Source organism: Hemiscyllium ocellatum, chromosome 19 (genome assembly GCF_020745735.1).
Source record: "Hemiscyllium ocellatum isolate sHemOce1 chromosome 19, sHemOce1.pat.X.cur, whole genome shotgun sequence".
In the NCBI taxonomy this organism is placed as follows: domain Eukaryota; kingdom Metazoa; phylum Chordata; class Chondrichthyes; order Orectolobiformes; family Hemiscylliidae; genus Hemiscyllium; species Hemiscyllium ocellatum.
In genome coordinates, this window is record NC_083419.1 from 54,858,701 (window position 1) to 54,882,853 (window position 24,153).

The window sequence follows — 24,153 nt, forward strand, 5'->3', positions numbered from 1 at the left end:
ATTCAGTTGTTTAAATTAGTGAGAGCATCTCAGATTAGACACCCATTAGGCTGCCTGTATCTTTACTCTTAGTTTTATAATATTAGAATGATAGTTTTGGAGATCTAATTAATGTTTCATCCCTTCATGTCGTGGGGAATCCCAATGTCACTGTAATATAAATCTACCAGAGGTGTGTCTCAGAATTATTTTTCTAAAAGCAAAGTTCTGTACCAATTCAGATCTAAGCCTTTGAAAGGCTCAGCCAAACAACTTGTAGTTGTCTTTGTACGCAAGTGCTGATGAGAGAGATTTATCCATTGCGCATGCAGCAATAAAGCAAGCAAAAATTTACAACAAAACACAATGTGCCTGGAAATCAGGACAATGCCAGTATAATGAGAGAAAAGCGGGGACAGAAATCTCTCCACTTTTGTTCTTTAATATGCATTTAGCCTGAATCCATTCAGAGATACGTATTCCAGCTCTCCTGAAATAGATAAAAATCCCTCCAATTCTTCCATTTGCACATTAAATTTTATCATTTGGAATCTATAACAGTGTTAAATTACAGTCAGCAATATTATAGTATGATGTCTTTACCCCACGTGGACCGTCTGTTACTTTGGCACAGATTTTAACCCTACTGGTGACTTAAATGAAAGTATTAATGGGACAATACGCAACTCCAGAAAACCCAATCAGGAAAAAAAAACCTAAAGGCAATTCAACAGCTCACAATCCTATAAACGTAATATTTCCTAACATGCTTCTCAGTTGTAATTTCTTCGGCTATGAGTACAGTAACTGTAAGGCGTTCGATACTTACCAGCCTCAAACCATTGAGCAATGGCTCCCACACCACTTGTGGAACACAAATCTATCTTTGCAAAACAACTTTGACTGGGCTCAAAACAGCAACAATACAAGGTTTCTGCACAAAATAGCATCTTCCCAAGGTTGATCAAACTGTAAAATGATTAATTTTCGGTGAATTCCTGACGAGATAGAAGCATTTGGGCCAAAATGAAATCAATGCATCCCGTGTGATTCAAATGGGCTTGAGACAAAACAAAAAGAGGCAAGATCTCAGGCTGAGAACGGCATGATTAGGGTATTCCGTGTGCGGGATATCATATGTAGACAGTGGAAGAGGAAGGCTTGATGGATCAAGTGGTAAGTGCGTTCAAGTTGGTCTTATGCTCTGGTAATGGCAGATTATTCTGACAAAGACAAACTCACACATCACCAATAACCTTTACGTATCCGGTACAAATGCTTTCATTTATCATCGTAATCTTAAAATTCCCATGCTATTGAATTGTGTACAGCTAGCCATAAAACTGCAAAAACTGCTTATCAGGTACTTACAGTGAACAACATTTGGGGCAATAAAGTTTCACAGACTGGTGGAGAGCTCTTGGCTCATAATTCACCAGCTTAGCTCGAATGCGGTACTTCTGAGGTGGTGATTGGTTCAGGATCTCTTGAATTGGAGTTGTTCTGATGTGCTGATGAGCTGCGAGTACTGCAACACAGTATTTCAGAGTGTTATGAATGAAGGTTGAAAAGGCACAATGAAGACAACAGAAGCAAAAGTACAGGAGGAGGAGAAAGCTTCCATAGTACAGTAACTGGCTGTTAGGCAGGAACAGTTGTCATGTTAAAGGTCTTCAAAAAAAAGATTTAAAGCTTTGGCAACTGCTTTCAATAATTTTCATGCCCTTCGAGGATTAATGATTCCCCTAGAATTTGCAATACAGGCTTAGTTCTCACGTTAAATTGCTCAGAGCTCCCCTCGTTCTCCATCAAAATTGATATTGGTAACACAGTGCATGGCACAGCCCTGCCCTTAAACTGAAGGAAAATCAAAAGCACAAGGCCATACCATTAAGTTTTAGGTGAAAAAGGCTTTGGAGTCCAATTAATCTTATTTTTTTTATAACTGTGAGTTGCAGACCGCACTGACTAGGTGAAATAAATTGGGAATCTCTCAATGCTCTGAGACAATGATAAAGGCCAATAAAGGTGACGGCACGGTGGCGCAGTGGTTAGCACTGCTGTCTCACAGCGCCAGAGACCCGGGTTCAATTCCCAACTCAGGCGGCCGACTGTGTGAAGTTTGCACATTCTCCCCGTGTCTGTATGGATTTCCTCCGGGTGCTCCGGTTTCCTCCCACAGTCACAAAGATGTGCAGGTCAGGTGAATTGGCCGTGCTAAATTGCCCGTAGTGTAAGGTAAAGGGGTAGGGGTATGGGTGGGTTGTGCTTTGGCGGGTCGGTGTGGACTTGTTGGGACGAAGAGCCTGTTTCCACACTGTATGTAATCTAATCTAATCTAAATTGTCCATCACACAGAGGTGAACACAGGCTAACTCAAGCAGCATGCCAGCGTCTCCCCCTTGAATATTATTACAGGAAACGTTTTTTTACATCAACCTGATAGCTTCCATGGCCATTTGTAAGCAGAATCGTTCAATAACTTGAAATTGGGGGATTTGAATACGTGACCATAGTAACAGTTCTGTCATATTCATTTCCAAATTTATATCTTTCCATTGCATTATCCTGTTGTTTATAATTTGGCTCCTGTCCCATGACTTGAACCAAACTTTATTGCGACTTGTTTAAGTCCTGAAGTCAGTCCTAAGCAAGCCTAGTCATCTCAAGAGCCTGTTCTGTTGCTGCACGAATATGTCTAATGCACTATTCGCATTTAAATTTTCTTTCGCTAAACATCTTCTCTTCAGCTCTCTGACACTTGATGGTTATCTACCAAACTTCATAAAACTGACTGCTTTACACCAGCCAAGATACATAGCTTTAACAACCAGCATGAATTTGAGGTGATAAATTGAAACTACACTGAGCCATACCAGAACCTTTTGATAAGGAAATGGAGCACATTTCAGTACCTCAGGATGGTCCAATGTGAATTACAATCAGTGTACTTTAAAAAAGACCAGTGTTGTAATGCAGGAAAGGGAGCAGCAAGATTGCACAATATAATAATGGCCAAATAATGATGTTACCTGTGGAATACATATTGTTCAGAGAAGAACTTTTATGCTTTTCCTTGAGTAGTATGACAAGATTTTCATCCATCTTACAGGGGCAGATGGGGAACCCTTGATCATCACAGTTAAGCGATGACATCTCTGGCACAGCACTCCCTTGGTGGTACACTACAGTGTTGACTGTAATGTCAAGTCTCTGGAGTCTTTTAAGCCCAGGGGTTTTTGATGGAAGAATTGAGAGTACTCTGAGAGTACACTATGGGGAGGAATTGCGAGATTATAGACACCAGCTACCATTTTCAAAAAGCAGCTTCACAAGAAGTCATGCCAAAGAACTGGCAGGAAGTTTTCTGCAAACGATGGCATGGTGGCTCAGTGATTAGGACTGCGGCCTCACAGCATCATGGTCCCACGTTCGATTCCAGCCTCGGACAATTGGCTGTGTGGAGTTTGCACATTCTCCCCGTGGGTTTGCATTGGTTTCCTCCGGGTGCTCCGGTTTCCTCCCACAATTTAAAGATGCGCAGGTCAGATAAATTAGCCATGCTAAATTGCCCATAATGTTAGGTGCATTAGGGAAATGGGTCTGGGTGGGTTACTCTTCGGAGGATCAGTGTGGACTGGTTGGGCCGAAGGGCCTGTTTCCACACTGTAGGGAATCTAATCTAACTCCAAAAAATTCCCGCACATACCAACCTGTTGCAGATTCCTGTTGACATCGCTCGATCCTAGCCGCTGAAGTTGCTTCAGATGCTGCAAGATTTGATCGTAACAACGTTATTAATAAAGATAACAATAACCATTCAAGATAACCAACTCCATTCGCAATATAAAAACTGACAGAACTGCAGATGCTGTAAATCAGGAATTGCTGGAAAAGCTCAGCAAGTCTGGCAGCATCTGTGGAGAGAGATCAGAGTTAATGTTTCTGGTGAAGTGACCCTTCCTCAGAACTGATGGCAGATCGGAAAATTTTGGACTACTTGTAGTGCTGTTTTCTATTTTAAACGAAACGCACATCATCCTCATGAGGCTGTGGCAGGATGAGTGCTGGTAGGGGAGCAGACAGAAAGATAAATGGGGTTTTGATTATTGAACAGAACAGTTGGAAGGAGCTTTTGTTTTCAAAGCATAATGCCTAATTTCTTCATGTTCAATCTGATTAATGAGCTAAGATCACAAATCTTTTCTAAAATAAAATTGTACAACATGGCAACATCAAAGAGAAACAACAAAAGAGAAGAGTGAATGCAAATGGAGAGTGCTATGAGAAAAATCTGAGGATTAACAAAACCACTCTAAGAAAGGTTAAGAGGCCATTGTGAAAAGATTGATGAACAGGTTTTCTGGCTCTGAAATAGTCTTTTTTCAGTTTTGAGAGGAAACCATTAAAGTTCATGCTGGTCCTTGAATTACTGCTCTGTGGCAGCACAATAAAAATTGCGTGGTTTGGATATAAATTTTGATTTATTGGGTGTTTCAGTTACAGCACTTTTAAGACTTTCACAGCCAGGTACAGATGGAAATCTCGCACTGAGGCGGTTTCAATTCAGTGTCACACCGTTTATTATAAGTCTGTGGTAACAGACTCAAAAATGGTGTCTGAAATCATGTGGTCAACATCTCCCAGATGAGATGGGTTCAGTTTGCACGTGACAGCTCCCCACTTCACTTCGAAGGCTAAGTTGTTCAACATTCAGGAAAAGTCTGCCTGAATAGAGGAGACAACTTTATTTGAGTGGAGACAGTGGAAGGCTCTCAAAGAAGGCAGTAGATTGTTCGAAAATCTGACGCAAAAAGATGATTTTCATAAGCAGCAGCAACAGAAACATTCAAGAATAAAACAAGTTTGTAATCTGGAATGCTGAGGAAAAGCCAGCTAATTCTTTCCAACCTTCGTCTCATGTAGTCTTCTGTTTGTAGTAAAGGATATCTCCTGGAATTAAAGGCACTGGCTTGACTGGGTCTCAGTGACTCTCTCCATAGATAGAGGCAACAAAGCTTCCATAGTAGGAGGAAGGAAGTAACTTTGACATACCTGAAAATTTGAAATTATACACATTGTTGCTGCAGCTTCTTCTGGGACTTAGAACAATCCTATTCTGAGGAAACCTCATAATCGTTTGAGCCTTTTAGACCATATCGAACATCCCCTCCAATAATGAGACATCCACTCAGCTCTTCACTTGTGTCACACACTCAAATCCACAACACTACTGAAGAGGAGCAAAGGGATTCTTCCGGTCACAGCTGGCATCAGCATCATCATCGACGGTCCCTCGCAGACGAGGAGTCCGTAGGCGGCTGTAAAGTCCGATGTGGCTCCCAGTGGTTCTGCCACACTTAGGGCACAAGGTGGTGGTGAGAAGGGGGGGGGAGTGTTGGTGTGCCTCCTCTTGCTGTTTTTGCCTGGCTCCAGCTTTTCCCCATGAAAGTGCCAGAGGCCTTTGGGGATGTTCCTTCTCTACTCTGGACGGGCTTGGGCCAGTGATCCCAGGTCACAGCAACACTATCCCCTCAACCAACATTTTCCATGGCATGTCTCAAGGATGTATTTTGCTGGGTTTTTTATTCTTTTTTAGAGAAACTGGAGTTTTTCTGACTATGACAGAGAGGTGAAATGGATACTTGGGTGACCAATAAAGAGAAATATTCGCACTGGATAGAAAGACTACAATTTAAAACAAGCACCTTGGGTTAGCAACTCTCCAGAGTTGCCTTGGGCTTGCCTTCAATTAAGACTATATTCCCTGGACACTTTCTTCAGCAAGACAATTCAAGACCTGCGACCCTCTGATAGAAAGGCTTTTGCTTTATCTCTTTTAAATGGGCAGCTTCTAATTTTTAAACAGTGATCCAGGGCTCCAGATTCCTTCTTAAGAGAAAACAACCTCTCCACATCAAACCATCGCAAGACAAGGGGTGGCACGGTGGCTCAGTGGTTAGCACTGCTGCCTCACAGCACCAGGGTCCCAGGTTCGATTCCAGCAACTGTCTGTGTGGAGTTTGCACATTTTGCCTGTGTCTCTGTGGGTTTCCTCTGGGTGCTCCGGTTTCCTCCCACAGTCCAAAGATTCCATGCTAAATTGCCCAGAGTGCTTGGTGCATTAGTCAGAGGGAAATGGGTCGGGGTGGGTTACTCTTAGGAGGGTCGGTGTGGACTTGTTGGGCCAAAGGGCCTGTTTCCACACTGTATGGAATCTAATCTGATTCAATAAAGTCACCTCCTATTGTTCTACACTCCAGTAGATACAATTCTAACCTGTTAATATTTCCCTTTAACCAACAAACATCTGCCAGGTACTGGGCTGGTAAACATTTCAGAACTGTTTCCATCACATTTTCTCTCTTCTTTAAATAAGGTGGCCAATCTGGAAATCTACTGGAACCCCATTCATAAAAGCGATTGAAAATTCAGCCTTCGTTAGTATGAACTATGTCCTTTGTATGGTTTTTAACACCTATTAGCAAGCTCTGTACTTGAACCCATGAATTCTGGACATTTCATATTCTTTTCTTGGAAAAGTGTATTACTGGCATCAATTTCAGGATAAAGTCAGTGGCCCACATTCTACGCCAAAGAGTATTGCGCTGGAAAAGCACAGCCAGGCAGCAGCATCTGAGGAGCAGGAGAGTTGGTGTTTCGGGCATAAGCCCTGCATCAGGAATGAGAGCATAAGCCCCATACACCAAGACCTTTTTTTATCTGATCAGATATCCTTACAACTCAACTTGACTTCCTACCTTACGCTCCAGCTAATGATAATGCTGGGCATATCAGACCCAAGAATGAAAACTGGCTTGACAATTCTTTGAAGTTTGCGTCACATACAGGGTGGTTAAAAAGGTATTTGGCACACTTGCCTTCTTTGCTCAGTCCTTTGAGTGTAGGAGTTGGGCAGTCACATTGAGGTTGTACAGGACATTGATGAGGCCTCTTCTGGAGTACTGCATCCAGTTCTGTTTGCCCATTTATAGGAAAGATATTATTAAGTTGGAGAGGGTTCAGAAGAGATTTAGCAGGATGTTGGAGTTGAAAAGTGTGGTGCTGGAAAAGCACAGCGGGTCAGGTAGCATCCGAGGAGCAGAAGAATCGACTCTTTGGGTATAATTTCTTCTCAGGAATGTCGGGGGGACAGGGGCTGAGCGATAAATGAGGGTGGGGGGGTGGGCATGAAGGCAGCTGGGAAGGTGAAAGGTGGATGCAGGCTGGGGGGGGGGGGGGGAGTGATTGTGATAGGTTGGTGGGGAGGGGGTAGAGCGGGTAGGTGGGAAGGAAGATATTAGAGTGGTGCTGGAAAAGCACAGCAGGTCAGGCAGCATCCGAGAAGCAGAAAAACCGGAGCTTCAGGCAAAAACCCTTCACATTCCAGCACTGCTCTAATCTCCAGCATCTGCAGTGCCCATTTCTGCCAGAAAGAAAGATGGACAGGTTGGACAGGTCAAGAGGGCGGTGCCAAGTTGGAGGGGTTGGATCTGGGGAGGAGATTTGGAAACTAGTGCAGTCGATGTTAATACCGTACAGTTGAACAGTCCCAAGGTGGAAGTTGAGGCATTTTTCTTCCAGTTGTCAAGTGGCTTTGATTTGATGGTGAAGGAGGCCCAGGGCTTGAATGTCCTTGGGGGGTGTGGGAAGGGGAGGTGAGTGATCGGCCACAAGGCAGTGGGGTTGTTGCCAGTTATGGAAGGTTTCAGTTATCAAGAAAGATTGGATAGGCTGGGACTTTTTTTTAACTGAAGCATAGGAGGTTGAGAGGTGACCTTATAAAAGTTTATAAAATAATGAAAAGGTATAGATAAGGTTAATGGTAGTGTGTTTATCCTACGATGGGGGATTTCAAGATAAAGGGACATATTTTTAGGGTGAGAGGAGAAAAATTTCAAAAAGACATGAGGGGCAAATAATTTTCACATAGAGGGTGGTTTGCGTTTGGAATGAACGTCCTGAGGAAGTGGTGGATGTGGGTACAATCATAATGTTTAAAAGACATTTGGATAAGTACACAATAGGCAAGGTTTGGAGGGGTATGGGCCAGGAACAGGCAGGTGGAACTGGCTTAGTTTAGGATTATGTTCGGCATGGACCTCAGGGTCTGTTTCCTTGTTTATGACTCTATGACCATAAGTTTAAGTTTTTTAGTTATTTAACATGGCAATTAGCTCCTGAAACATATCTACATGAGGCTGCAGATGTTCCTTAAAAACAGAACATCTGTTCATTGCACAAAAGAAACCAAAATAAATAAACTGATATAGAATAAAGTAGATATAAAAGACTGTTTAGAAAGGTCTTAGTACAAAACGCAAAACATCGTTTCAATCTGTTTCCCCGATTGAAGTCCACAGAAATTATATCTTTATCTCAACTCTAAATTACTACTTAATTGATTCCCTCTCATGCCTTCTCCATGGACTGTGCAGAGAGTTTTATGAGTCTGCAGGCACGAACATTTCACAACTCATTGAGCCTAACTTTCTCAGTTCTAATCATTTAAAGGCTTTTATACATACATTGTCAGTTTGGAAACTTGTCAAGACTAAATGCTTCTGAAGTGACGAGCACACCTAAATTCACCTAAAAAAAAATGGGTCTAAGGCAAACTATTCCACCTTCTGAATTGAATTCTGGATTCTTTTGAAGTGAGAAAATTGACTTTTCTGCTCTGGGGTCAACACAAAACTAATGGCTTTGTTCTGTTTACTCTGTCATAAACCCATCTGTATAAGTGTTCTATCTATTAACAATACACAGTTCTGCCAGGCAGAAGGTCACAGTTACATGACTTTGAGTAATGATATATCTCAGTCAGTGTTCCAGAAGTACTTTCTGCTCGTTTACAGAACTGACCAAATCCCTCTACCTCAGCTTTAAAATCCAACTTCAAAATATGATACTTATTCACCTAGAATATACCTTTCTTCAGAAGATCTCCCCAGAGTCAGAAAAGACTGCAGATGGTTGTACCAGTATTTTATCCTTCCTGTTGGAAGTTGAGTTTGGACTGTCAACTTAGATGTCCTTCAGCATCAGGTCAAAGGCATTGAAATGTTTTTTTGAAATCCAACAAGTATTAATTTTGCATGGAAGAGGACCCTAGGTGAGCCATGAGCAAGTAAACAGAGCTAAACAGACGGTTGAATGCATCTTTCATCTTGTGGATAGTGAGCCCAGGGGACAGATTGGAATCTGTTTTATGGGGTTTCTTAAGCAGATATCCATTAAGTTTATTTGTCAAGTCATTACACAGAATAACCCTTTGACTTTCACAAGGCAATAGGATGGACCACCTAGTAACTTTTAACATTTAGTGGAGCAGACGCATCTCTCAGCATTACAACTCAAGTGGGCTGTGCCTTTTTTGCCCTCCCCTCCCCCATCACATGCATTTTGACAATGCTTGTATGTACCTGTAATATGTGGAAGATTCGGAAGATCGCAAACTCAGGGAGAGTCAATCGGGACTTGTTAAGTAGGGGAACATCATGGTTGAGAAATTTAATCAATCGTTTTGAAGAGGTAGCCAGGAAAACAGATGGGGGCAATACATTTGATGTGGTCTATTTAGACTTTAGAAAGGCTTTTGATTAGGTCCCTCACGACAGATCAGGCAAGAAAATAAAAACTTATTGTACTCAACACAAAGTAGGACATTGATCCAACCTTGGCTGCAAACCAGGAAGCAAAGGATGTTGGTACAGGGATGTTTCTGTGACTGAAAGTCTGTTTCCAGTGGGGGTCTGCAGGGCTCAGTGCAGGGGGCCATTGCTGTTTGTGCAAAATGATTTGGACTTAAATGTAGAGAGTGTGATCAAAACATCTGTTGATGACACAAAAATAAGTCAAGTTGATAGCTGTAAAATGCAGAACGATATCAATAGACTGCTCAGCTGGGCAGAGCAGTGGCAAATGGAATTCAATGCAGGAAAGTGAAAGGTAATACGTTTTGGGAAGTTAAAAATCACACAACACCAGGTTAGAGTCCAACAGGTTTAATTGGAAGCACTAGCTGTCAGAGCACCGTTCCTTCATCAGGTGGTTGTCAGAAGGAGTGGCGCTCCGAAAGCTAGTGCTTCCCATTAAACCTGTTGGACTATAACCTGGTGTTGTGTGAGTTTTAACTTTGTACACCCCAGTCCAACACAGGCATCTCCAAATCATGACATTTAGAGAGGGTTAACAAGGCAAGGGATTACACGATGAATGGTGGGACCCTGGAAAGTACTGAAGATCAGTGGGACCTCAGTGTGTACATTCACAGATGTCTGAATGTATCAGCACAGGTAGATAAAGCAGTTAAGGCGGCATATGGTATGCTTACCTGTATTAGCAGGGGCAGAGAATACAAGAGCAGGGAGTTATGCTGGAACTCTATAAAATATTGTTAAGTTACACTTGTAGTTCTGGTGACCACATTATAAGGATGTACCCGAAAAAGAGAGTGTGGAGGCGATTTATCTGGAAGTTTCTGGATAGGGAAGGCAGTTTAAGATATGAGTAAAGATTGGAGAGACTCTGAAAGATAGGATTTAAATGAATTTGGAGAGGCAAGAAATAATTGGAGATAGTCAGCACTGTTTTGTGAGAGGGAAATTGTGTCTCACAAACTTGATTGAGTTTCTTGAGGAATTAAAAAAAAGATTGATGAGACCAGAGCAGTAGACATTGTTTATTTGAACTTTAATATAGCCTTTGACAAAGTTCCACGTGGTATATTAATTAGTAAAGTTAGATCAAATGGGATTCAGATGAGCTTGCCAATTGGATACAAAATTGGCATTATAACAGGAGACAGACTGTGATGGTGGAAAGTTGTTTATTGGACTGGATGCTGTGACCACAAGGATTGGTACTGAGTCCATATAAATCAAATAAATGATTTAGATAAGAAAAAGAAAGCATGGTTAGTAACTTTGCAGATGACAGAGAATTGGTGGTCTAGTGGCCAGTGAAAACGTTTATCTAAGATTAAAAAACATCTTGGTCAATTGGGTCAATGGGCTGAAGAGTGACAGATGGAGTTTAATTTGGACATTACAGTTTGGTAAAACAAACTACAGCCGGACTTATACAAGTAAAAATAGGGTATTGTTATGTTGTAGAACAGAGAGACCTAAGGGTTCAAGTACATAATTCTTTGAAGTTTGCATCACGGTGGGCGGCACAGTGGCACAGTGGTTAGCACTGCTGTCTCACAGCGCCTGAGACCCGAGTTCAATTCACGACTCAGGCGACTGACTGTGTGGAGTTTGCACGTTCTCCCCGTGTCTGCGTGGGTTTCCTCCGGGTGCTCCGGTTTCCTCCCACAGTCCAAAGATGTGCCGGTCAGGTAAATTGGCCATGCTAAATTGCCCGTAGTGTTAGGTAAGGGGTAAATGTAGGGGTATGGGTGGGTTGCGCTTCGGCGGGTCGGTGTGGACTTGTTGGGCCGAAGGGCCTGTTTCCACACTGTAAGTAATCTAATCTAATCTAATCTAATCACATATAGATAGAGTGGATAAGAAGGCGTTGAGCACTCTTGCCTTCATTACTTTGGGTATAGGAGCTTGGACATCATGTTGGGGTTGTACAGGATGTTAGTGAGTCCGCTTTTGTAGTACTCTATCCAGTTCTGGTCGTCCTATTATAGGAAGGATATTATTAAGCTGGAGAGGATTCAGAAGAGATATACCAGACGGTTGCCGGGAGTGGAGGGTTTGAGTTACAAGGGCACTATTTACACTTAATAAGTAATGGAATGTGTACTGGACTGGCTTCCATCAATGTAATGAATATTCGGGGAGGGGGATATGTAAAATTGATTAGATTAGATTGATTAGATTCCCTACAGTGTGGAAACAGGCCCTTCGGCCCCAGTCCACACCAACCCTCCAAAGAGCAACCCATCCAGATTCATTCCCTCTGACTAATGCACCTAACACTATGGGCAATTTAGCATGACCAATTCACCTGACCTGCACATCTTTGGATTGTGGGAGGAAACCGGAGCACCCAGAGGAAACCCACGCAGACATGGGGAGAATGTGCAAACTCCACACAGACAGTCGCCTGAGGCTGGAATTGAACCTGGGTCCCTGGTGCTGTGAGGCAACAGTGCTAACCACTGATCCACTGTGCGGTTTGGATAGGTTGGGATTTTTCTCACAGTAGCGTAGGAGGTTGAGGGGTGACCTTGTAAATGTTTATAAAATCCTGAGGGGTACAGATAAGGTGAATGGCAGGTGTCTTTTCCCGAGGGTGGGGGATTTCAACACCGAGGGCATGTTTTCAAGGGGTGAGGAGCAAGATTTGAAAAACACGTGAGCAGCAATTATTTTAACACAGAAATTGGCTCCGGTTTGGAATGAACTTCCAGAAGGAGTGATGGGTGTAGGTATCATTCCAATGTTTAAAAGACATTTGGATAAGGACATGAATAAGAAATACTTGGAGGGATATGGGCCAAGCACAGGCAGGTGGGACTAGTTTAGTTTGGGATTATTGTCAGCATGGACTGGTTGGACCGAAGGGTCTGTTTCTGTGCTGTATGACACTAAGACTCTAAATTCTGCTTGTTTCCCTTTGAGTAGAGAAGGTTGAGAGGGAAACCTGATCGAGCTGAGGAAAATAATGAGGAATATAGAGAGGGTGGAAAGTAAGGCACTTCTTCCATGAATAGAGAGGTCAATAATTAGGGAACTTAGATTGAAGGTAAGAGATAGAAGGCTAAGAGCAAAGTTCAGGAGAAACTTTTTAACCCAGAAGGCGGCGGGAGTCTAAAACTCATGATTCAAAAATGCGGCTGCGTCAGAAAACTTTGTAACATTTAAACAGGTTTAGGCTATTCACTTGCAATGCCACAGGCTCCATGGCTATTGGCTAAGGAGTGGAAAATGGGATTAGTGTAGTCAGATCATAGTTGGCTGGTGTGGAAATGATGCACAGAATGATCTCCTTCTGTTCTGTAGATGTCTGCAGAGTGTGCTGTTTCTCATCCATGTGTGAACGTCCACTTTCTATTCAAGCTGTGTCATTCAGCTCAGTACTACAGATGCAGCACATTACACTGACACTCGGCTAGAATACCTTATTGTTTTTGAGAGTGACCTGCGCTCATAAGAAGGTTGAGGATACCACGTTCCACAACAGGTTAGAAATGCAACCACCACCCACTCTGCTCTCACAACCACCCTGTGGTACATAGAATCTCTGTAGTATGGAAAAAGACCATTCAGCCCATCTAGCCTGCACCGACCTCTAAAGAGCATTCTACCCAGAACTTCCCTCCCCATTACCCTATCCCTGTAACCTTGCGTTTCCCATGGCTAATCTGCCTAGCCTGCACATCTCTGGACACCATGCGGCAACTTAGCACAGTCAATTCTCTTAACCTGCACATCTCTAGGTGACGGTAGGAAACCGGAACACCCTGAGAAAACCCATAGGGAGAATATGCAAACTCCACATAGAGAGTCACTCAAGTGTGGAATCGAACCCGGGTCCCTGGTGCTGTGAGGCAGCAGTACTAACCACTGAACCACCGTGTTACCCAAAATGCGGAGACTCATTGCAAACAGCAAGGAAAGACCAAGGTTCCTTAAACCCATTGTTCTTTATCAGTGACTTTCTTAATGGAAAAGAAACTCTGTGAACAGTCTGTGCTGAGCACTCAGGAGACAGCACTGGCTGCAACACAGCTGCTGAACGGAGTGTGACAATTCTGCAGCGATAGCACCATCTAATGGTGAAGAACTTCCACTGCTGTCACTGATTTCCTGAAGTCAGCAAAGGAAGAGGGGCAGAGCGTTGTTTAAAAAGTAACAAAACGTGTAGGTGGAAGTGTGAAGCCTGGATCTGACAGTCACTGTGTGGTGAGTGAGCTGTACTGTGAGGTAGTTTATTCATGAAGGCTAACGCTGACTCTTCAGAAAGCTGACTGGAAACTACTATAGTCGAGGCTGTTGGCAGCTGGTGAGGCAGCAGGCTTATGTTGAGATGTCAGGAAACTACTTTCCATGCTGCTTTAACCTCACACCGACGGTGATACACTGGAATTCTGGCCATGTATCTACCCTCAGCAACTGTGATTGGAAACATCTCAAACTCCGCTCTCCTCCAGCTGTACTATTGTCCGACAGAATAGAGATTGTGGGGAGAAGGGCACTATTTATGTTTAATAAGTAATGAAATGTGTTCTGGACTAGCTTAATTCTGGAGGAATTAAGGGCTACGGGGAGAATGCAGGTAAGTGGAGTTGAAATGTCCATCAGCCATGATTGAATAGCGGAGTGGACTCGATGGGTCGAATGGCCTTACTTCCACTCCTATGTCTTATGTCTTATGTCTTATGGTCTTAAATATTCGGGGAGAGGGATATGACAGTCAGGACGATGTAGCAAATCCATTGACGTTTGCAAAGTTCTCAGTATAACAAATACCTATCATTTAGGTGTCATTTGGTAGACATGATAATTTAGTCATATTATCAACAACCCATCATCACAGGGACAGCAATCAAATAGATTCTTGGTGCTTTGATTTAAGCAATAATCAAATAATTAAACAAATCCACAAAAAACAGCATCATAGGGAGTTGAACGTGTGTGGGATTCACTTGGAGGTTTTGTCTGAAACAAGGACATTAGTTTGATGAAAGAAAAGAGACAAAAGGGTCTTTCAGGACCAGGATGGGAAATGTGATTGTATGTATTTGTTTGGGTGGAAACAGACTGGCCTAATGGTGTTTCACTCTTGTAATTCAACATACTTCTCTGTAGCTCCAACGTCACTCCCTTCCCCCATCCAACTCCTAGCCCAATTCAAATCTCAAAACATTCCACAATACTGGATTTTCAATCTAGGATTGAGAACCCAACACCCAGATGATCCCAGGTCCCCACCCTGCACTGTACCATTGATTTGCTAGTGTTCCATGACACTCCTGCCTGGACCTTGTAGGCAGCGGACAGCCTTTGGGGAGTCAGGAGGGGAGTTACTTGCTGCAGGATTCTAGCCTTTTCCTACCTTTGTAGCTGCAGTATTTATATAGCTAAGATCAATTCAGTTTCTGGTTGATGGTAACCTCCAGAATAGGAAATTCAGTGACAGGAATGCCATTGGATGTCAAGGGGTGGTGGTTAGGTTGTCACCTGGCATTCGTATGTGGTGTAAATACTATTTGCAACACACAGATGACTGCCTAGATGGCTTCTACTGAAAGAAACTCATACCCCCATCCTGAAAACTGGCTTTGGAAAACACAAGAACAAAATAAATCGATGCAGAAGTCAGCCTCTCCGCAGTTCAGTAAGATCTAGTTCAACACCATTTTCTTGCACTTCTTCCAAATTCCTTGTTAGTTTTCTTCACATTAAAAACATCGATGGCAGTCTTGAACATGATGGGGCCACAACAGCTTTCTGGGAAAAGTCAGAGACTTCCAAGTTGCTAATTGCCTGCTCAATGCTGCAATGTGTTAGTCACTGGTTTCGGCTGTAGCACCTCTCTCCGTTCATATCTGCATAGCATCAGGAGTCATCTCTTCTGAGCATAGTCCTAATATCCCAGCAACCATCCTTACAGCCTGGATGATGGCCTTAGGATATGCAGCATTTGGGACTCAAGAGAGAATCCAGACAGCTGCCCCAGAATCGAGACCCACAAGATCCACGTTGTGTGGCGGCACGCCAGCTGGACTTTCACTGAGGGGACAGCTTTGTCATTCAGGAATCAGGCAGGTTCGTCCAGTGATGGATACATGCTAGGATCAATGATCCCCAGATCTGAGGTAATCTAGCAATGGTGGCTCAAAGTAGATGTCACCCCCAGGCCTCCAGATTAAGGCCTTTGTGACTGGCCTGATGAGCTGCTAACAGAGAGAGGGAGACTACCCAAGTCCACAGCTGATACTTGGAACAATCCAGAAACATCTAGGTTTCACAGCTGTAAGGGAGAGACTGCCAGGCTTCAGGTCATTGTAGAGCCGAGTGCAAATATCCAAAACCATCTCCCTGGAAGGATGGCAGTCTTGTCTGGCACTGTCACAGTTGGCTAGTGCTGTCCTCCTCGTGCAGCTTCATGCTGTGCTCCTGTGGACACCGCCTGACCAGGAGGATATCTCTCAAGTTCCTCATTACTCAGTCCAATGTCAGAGTAACCTTTCAATTTCCACACCAAAACTTCATTCATTACCGGGCCTTCCTCATCCCATTCTGATGCTTAAGTGATGCCAGGAATCTCTTGTTCCTCTCAAGAGTCCAATCAGGAGTGTGGTGCTAGAAATGCACAGCAGGTCAGGCAGCATCCGAAAAGCAGGAAAATCAACATTACAGGCAAAAGGTCTTCATCAAAAATGAGGCTGGGACGAAGGTAGTTGAGAGTGCAATAGGTGGATGGAGGTGGAGATAAAAGTGATAGGTCGGAGGGGAGGGTAGAGCAGATAGATGGGAAGGAAGATGGACAGGTAGGACATGTCATGAGGGCGATGCAGAATTGGAAGGCTGGAACTGGGATAAGGTAGGGGAAAGGGGAAATGAGGAAATTGGTGAAATCCACATTGATGCCAAGGTTGAAGTTGAGGCGTTCTTCCTCCAGGTAACGGGTGGGAAGGGACCGACGGTGGAGGCAACCCAGGACCTGCATGTCCTCGGCAGAGTGAGAGGGGGAGTTGAAGTATCGGCTACGGGGTGGTGGGGTCAATTGGAGTAGGCATCCTGTCTCCCCATCGAGACCGCATTGGGAGCAGATACATAAATTATGTGTTGAAGGTGTTGCAGGTGAAACGTTGATGGATATGGAAGGTTCCTTTGGGGCCTTGGACAGAGGTTGGGTGGGTGTGTGTGGGAGCAGGTTTTGCAATTCCTACAGTGGCACGTTCCCCTCCCTGACTTCCAATGTGCACCCACATCCAAGCCCACTCACATGGTCTTCTGAAAATTCAGTCTCTGACATCTGACTGTGGGAACATGGCTGTTACACAGCAAGATATGAAGAAGCCTGATGATTCCTGATGAAAGGCTCCAGCCTGAAATGTTGATTTTCCCGCTCCTTGGATGCTGCCTGATCTGCTGTGCTTTTCCAGCACCACTCTAATCTTGATTCTAATCTGCAGCATCTGCAGTCCTCACTTTCTCCATGAATAAGCCATGAGTCAATGTCAAAATATGTCTTTCATGGGATGGAGATATTGCTGACAAAGTCAGCATTTATTGTCCCTCCCTAACTACCTTTGAACTGAATGGATTGACAGCCATTTCAAAGGGCAGTTAAGAGTCAATCATATAGGAGTCACATGTAGGCCAGTCCAGGTAGGGGTGACAGATTTCCTTCCCTAAAGGACATCAGTGAAAAGATTGGTTTTCACCACAGTCAGTGACAGTAACCAAGACCATTACTGAGACTAGTTACATACTGCACATTTGTTAACTGCTGTCAGACTGCACTAGCTACCAGCCAGGGATCTGAACCCAAGTCTCCAGAACATTCACCTGGCTCTCTAGACCACAACAATGTCGGTCCTGACATGGATTCAGTCACATACAAGGTGAACCTCCCATGATGCTGAAAATGTGTTGCTGGAAAAGCACAGGAGGTCAGGCAGCATCCAAGGAACAGGAAATTTGACGTTTCGGGCATAAGCCCTTCATCAGGAATGAGGAAAGTGTGTCCAGCAGGCTAAGATAAAAGGTAGGGAGGAGGGACTTGGGGGAGGGGCGATGGAGATGTGATAGGTGGAAGGAGGTCAAGGTGAGGGTGATAGGCCGGAGTGGGGTGGGGGTGGAGAGGTCAGGAAGAAGATTGCAGGTTAGGAGGGCGGTGCTGAGTTCGAGGGAAATGTCGAATTTCCTGTTCCTTGGATGCTGCCTGACCTGCTGCGCTTTTCCAGCAACACATTTTCAGCTCTGATCTCCAGCATCTGCAGACCTCACTTTCTCTTTGAACCTCCCATGATGATCCACTTAGTCCAAACTTGTCTTGTTTCTTCAGTTTATCGATGCCTGGAGTCTTTGACCAAGGTCAGAGGCAAAGAGCATATTACAGAGTCCACATTCCTACCTGATGGTCTTTTTGAAGTGTTAAGAATGTCTAGCAGCGAAAGATCTCCCAGACTATCTTGGTCTGCAGACAGAGCAGATTCTAAAGACCTGAAAGAAACAAATATCCCTGAGAATTTCACACCTGTTTATGGAAATATAAAGTTAAGCTTATTATGACTAGGACAGCAAATAAATGATCTGTGTAATTGTGACCAGTGGTGTGCCACAAGGATCAGTGCTGGGTTCACTGCTTCTTGTCATTTATATAAATGATTTGGATGTGAATATTGGAGGTTTGGTTCGTAAGCTTGCAGATGACACCAAAATTGGAGATGCAGGGGACAGTAAAGAAGGCTACCTCCAGAGTACAATGGGATCTTGATCAGATGGGCCAATGGGCTGAGGAGTGGCAGATGGAGTTTAATTTAGATAAATGTGAGGTGCTGTATTTTGGAAAAGCAAATCAAATCAGGGCTTATATACTAAATGGTAAGGTCCTGGGAAGTGTTGGAGTACAGATCCTTGAAAGTGGAGTTGCAGGTAGATCGGATATTGAAAAAGGCATTTGGTATGCTTCTCTTTATTGGTCAGTGTATTGAGCATAGGAGTTAGGAGGTCATGTTGCGGCTGGACAGGACATTGGTTGGGCTACTTTTGGAATATTGTGTGCAATTCTGGTCTCCCTGCCACAGAAAGGATGTTGTGAAACTTGAAAGGGTTCAGAAAGATTTACGAGGATATTGCCAGGGAATTGAGCTATAGGGAGAGGTTGAATAGGCTGGGGCAGAGGGTGGTATGTGTATGGAATGAGCTGCCAATGGAATGGAGGAGGCTGATACAATTACAACATTTAAAAGGCATGTGGATGGGTATATGAATAGGAAGGGTTTAGAGGGATGTGGGTCAAATGCTGGCAAATGGGACTTGATTAAAAAGGATATCTGGTCAACCAAGGCAAGTTGGACCAAGAGGTCAGTTTCTGTGCTGTATATCTCTATGACTTCAAACATCAATGCCCTTTGTGTAAACTGCAGACAATCAGTAAGGAAATGGAACTTCCACTACACCTGAAGCCTGATACTTTGAAAGTGTGTGTTGTTTATGGGTTATGTGGTAACAACTTTGGCGACTCCAGAGTTGCAACTTTATAAAGCTTGTAACATCTCTATAAAACACTGGTGAGGCCATACTTGGAATACTGAGTGTGGCTCTGGTCGCCTCAACATCGGAAGAATGTCAATGCACTGGAGAGAGTGCAGAGAAGATTCACCAGGATGTTGCCTGGGATGGAAGGTCTCAGATCTGAGGGGGGACTGGATATGCTGAGTTTATTCTCCTTGGAGCAGAGGTGGCTGAGGGCTAACACACAGTATATCATTAGAATCTTTTCCCTATAGTAGGCAGGTCTAAGGCCAGAGGATACGTTAAGGTGAGTGGTTTAGAGAAACATTTTTTTCACCCAGAGGATTGTAGAAATATGGAGCGACTCTATGTTGCCTGAGAGGATGGTGGAGTGCCTGAGCAGGTACTCTCACGACATTTAACTGGCACTTAAAGATGAGTGCTTAAAATGCCAGAATACAGTAGCCTATGAATCCCAAGTGCAGTTAGGGATTAGTGTAGTTTGGTGTTTTTTTTCAGTCAGCACTGACATGGTGGGCTGAAGGGTCAGTTTCTATGACTCCACTCATGGTGTGAGGAAGTAGTTTACTGGAGTTGCTGCCTTAAATCTGTCTGTAAACCTTTTCACCTGAAGATAATGGCTCCTTTGAGTGATGGGGGCACCATCATCCTCCATATAGAACACAGCAGATTACATAAAAAAAGCAAAACATTGTTTTATCCCCCAATCCTTCTTAACCTCGCTAATCTCCATGATTGCTGACTCGGTCTCAGTCCTTTCAGCACTAAGCTTTGGAATTTCTCCCCTCTGGCTCTCTCTCTCTCTCTTCCCTTAAGATGCTTCTTAAAATCTACCACATTGACCACACTTTTAATTACCAGTCCAATATCATGCTATCTGGTTTCTGTGGGGCATACAGACAGCAACACCTCGAATCACATTGCTCGCTTCCCCACGATCAGTGGAGAAGGGATCCAACAGCAGAGGGAGAGCTGGTGCTGGCCTCAGGAACTGCCCTACACCGTCTGAAAGAAAATCTCAGGAAAGTTGTTCAAACGAACTCATCAGTGTAAGTGTGCCGTAAGTACAGGAATATCTCATCCTCCCAGTAGCCAGCATGAGGAAATTGGCCAAGGAACTGGATGACACAGAATTAAAGAACTAGGGGAAGATGAGGAAAGTCTTTTTATTTAAAAAAATGTAGCAAGTTCTGGTGATGTAGAATTGGTTCAACAGCAACTTCCAAAAAAAAAAGTGTTTGCTATGAGGAACGAGGTGGAGTGTGACAGATTAAATAGCTCTTTCAAACTGCCATTACATGCAATGATGGGCCTCTTCCAGAACTGTATTATTCTGCTATTCAGATGAAAGGAATGAGAACTTTCTCTAATTCCCCCATTACAATCTTTCAAATGGACTCGTGACTTTCCTGTCAGACTGTTTTGCCTCTGCTCTCGAAGCAGGGCCTGCTTTCACTGACCTGTTAACCCTAGCACTCTAGGGGCTGACTTCTGACAGAGGCTGGCAAGCTTTATGTCTCTTTCAGTGTGAACTGTTTCTGCTCCAGTGCTACTTACTGTTTGAGCTGCTGAATGGCGCTGCAGTCTGCCGGCATGATTGTGATACCTCGCCCGTAGGAAGTTCCTCCGTGAAGGTGGAATCCCATCTCTGGCACAGGGTCCAGGCTGATGCTCGGTTTCTCAGTGGTCGGCATCATTAGCTTGGTGTGAAGGTTGTGGATTGTCAGGTACATTCCCACCTGGAAAAGTTTTTGTTAAAAAAAAGAATCCTCATTGTCATTGCTCGAAACAATGGAAGTTGGAGCAAGAGTAGGCCAGTCAGCTTGCTTCACCGTTCACTTGAATCATCACTGATCAACCAGCTCAACACCATTTTCCTGCATTATCCCCATATCCCTTCATATCTTTAACATCCAGAAAATATTTCTGTTAATTTAGCGGCGCACCTTCCATGTATATGAATTTTTGTGAAATCTGGGAGCAGAAAGGGCCCATCACTCCTGTCTGCTTTATTGCTAAAATAGTGCAAAATACATCCGCACATATGGGTCTGCATCATGAACAATCACAATTCGCCTTCGAGCCTTTCTTAAAGTTTCTTTGGATTTTGGATGATGGACTTAAAACGTGAGATATACTGCTTTAAACCAAGGGGGCTGTAAACAGATAGTGTGGTTTTACAAATCATGTTTACGCGAGCACAAAATGAATTGTATACAGTGTTGCCTTTTCTTGGAAGCAAAAGCATACTAAACGGGATCAAAGTGTTCGGTACTAGGGGACAATTGCTTGACAGCATTGTATAGATTGACTCCTGAGCAGGTGACCATCGCTTTTCTCAGGGCAGTGCAACGCGATCAGCTAGCCCCTGGATAGAATCCGTTAAAACTCTCTCTTCCTTCTCCTGAGTGGAGATGTACCCAGAAAGTCTCTCATAACAGCTAGCCAGCTTCCTCTTAGCCTTTTCCTGCAATTGCCCCACTGAGGAAAGAATGAAACACTTGCAAACACATTGAAAAGACCAAGTCTGAACATCGGTGCACACACAACCTTGTGTCATCATTAAAGGTTTGAACAGACGAAAAGAAAACAACTTTTATTGAAATCCATGGTTTGGAGTGGTGTTAATGAACTCAGTTTCTTTTTCATTTCCCAGTCATAACATATCATCTGTCTGCTGTGTCTTTACATGAAAGGAATGGGGGAAATTTAAAAAGGGATAGCATTTAAAAGTTATGGATAGTAATTCCTAGCTCATAAAATATGTATGTGTCATATTCCAATCAATTTCATACCCCTAATTCTCAAAGAATATACAGTCATTTGCACATGTCTATCAATTAAAATTGGGCTACTGATTAACAGCTAATAATGTCACTTCCCCATACATTTAGTCTATGACTATTAACAACCATTCTTACTTTCAAATGCATATTTATCCAGCACCGTTTTAAAGAGTTATCCACCTCAGCACTGGTTGTTTTTATGGAGAATCTGCTCCACTCATCTACAGTCATAAATAAATGAAGCTTTATTAATTTAAGCTTCTTCACATCAGTCCATGCCAAACAGCCTGCCTTCTAGGATTCTGCTCCTCCAAGTCTCAGAACCTCCACAATCTGCTATTGTAATTCTTCAGCTGGAAATCAAATCAAACTTTCAATTAGAAAAAACAATCCTTTTTTTGCCTAAGATATCTTTTGTCCATGTCTCTTTCAGTCACCTTGGGTTAGGCACCTTGTAATGTTCTGCAGACAAGTGGCTGGGCTGCATAAAATAGTGTCTAAGCAGAAGATAGACTTGCCTTTCAAAAACACTTCATGCCCTCAGAACGCCCCAAGTGCTTTACAGGCAATGAAAATGTTCTGAAGTGATGCCATTGTTGTAATTTAGGGAAGATAGGACATAAAGAATAGAATACTCATAGACAAAGATGAGAGTGGTCCTAAGAGAAGAGTACTAAACTGGGTCAAGGCCAATTATATCAAAATTCAACAGGAGGGGGGTAATGTGGATTAGGAGCAGCTATTTGAATGGAAGTCCACATTTGATATGTGGGAAGCTTTCAAAGATAGGTTGAAAGTAGTGCAGGATAAACATGTCCCTTTGAAAACAAGGGATACAAGATTCATGAACCATGGATGGCAGGAGAAATCGTTCAACTAGCCAAGAGGGAAAGGGACACGTACATAATGTCCAGGCAGCTAAGAACAGAATGGTCCTCGGAGGAATATCAGGAGAGTAGGACCAATCTTAAACGAAGAATCAAGCGGGCTAAAAGGGGCCATGAAATAACTTTAGTGAGCAGAATTAAGTCGAATCCCAAGGCTTTTAATTCATATATAAGCAGCAAGAGGGTAACTAGAGAAAGGGTTGGTCCACTAAAGAATAAGGAAGGAAGGTTTTGATTCCAACCTGACAAAATAGGTGAGATTCTCAATGATTACTTTGCATCAGTGTTCACTGAGGAGTAGGACATGACAAACATTGAGATTAGAGATTGAAGTTTGTTTACTCTGGATTACATTGACATAAGGAGATTTTTTGGGTAGGCTAAATGATATTAAAGTGAACAAATCCCCAGGACCAGATGGGATCTATCCCAGGTTGATGAGAGAGGCAAGAGAGGAAACAGCTGGGGCCCTGACAGATGTCTTTGTAGCATCCTCAAACACAGGTGAAGTGCCAGAGGATTGCAGGGTTGCTCATGTTGTCCCCCTGTACAAGAAGGGTAGCAGGGATGTTCCAGGTAACTACAGACTAGTGACCCTGACGTCAGTGGTGGGAAAGTTGCTGGAGAAGGTACCGAGGGATAAAATCCATTTATATTTGTAAACGAATAGGCTTATTAGTGATAGGCAACATGGATTTGTGCCGGGGAGTTGGTGCCTTACCAACTTAATAGAGCTCTTTGAGGGTGTGACCAAGTTTATAGATGAAGGAAGGGCTTATATGTCATATACTTCAGTAAGCGTTTGATAATGTTCCCCATGGTAAAGTAATGGAGAAAGTGAAGTCACATGGTGTGCAGTGTATTCTAGCTCGGTGGATAAAGAACTGATTGAGCAACAGAAGACAGAGAGTAGTAATTGAAAGGAGTTTCTCGAAATGGAGAAAGGTGACCAGTGGTGTTCCACAGGGGTCAGTGTTGGGGCCACTGTTGTTTGTAACATACATAAATGATCTGGAAGAGGACACTGTTGGTATGATCAGTAAGTTTGCAGATGACATTAAGATCGATGGAGTAGCAGAAATCATAAGGGACTGTCAAAGAATACAGGAGGATATAGATAGACTGGCGAGTTGGGCGGAAAAGCGGCAGATGCTGTTCAATCCAGGCAATTGTGAGGTGATGCATTTTGGGAAGTCTAATTCGAACTATACTGTAATTGGAAGGGCCTTGGGAAAACTTGATGAGCAGAGAGATCTGGGAGTGCAGGTCCATTGTACCCTGAAGGTTGCTGCACAGGTGGATAGAGTGGTCAAGAAGGCAAATGGTATG

At 43.4% G+C, this 24,153-nt stretch overlaps 1 protein-coding gene across 5 annotated transcripts in view; it reads right to left on the minus strand.

Annotated features, from left to right (window-relative positions):
- pot1 (protection of telomeres 1 homolog) overlaps positions 1-24,153 on the minus strand; it is a 326,410-nt gene that overhangs the window by 19,040 nt on the left and 283,217 nt on the right. For all 5 annotated transcript variants that reach the window (XM_060839484.1, XM_060839486.1, XM_060839482.1 and 2 more), the window contains exons 11-14: positions 20,709-20,890; positions 18,028-18,116; positions 3,693-3,749; positions 1,351-1,507 (exon numbers count right to left, since the gene is read on the minus strand). In XM_060839484.1, coding sequence (XP_060695467.1) covers positions 1,351-1,507; positions 3,693-3,749; positions 18,028-18,116; positions 20,709-20,890 — 485 coding nt within the window. The remainder of the gene's footprint in view (positions 1-1,350; positions 1,508-3,692; positions 3,750-18,027; positions 18,117-20,708; positions 20,891-24,153) is intronic.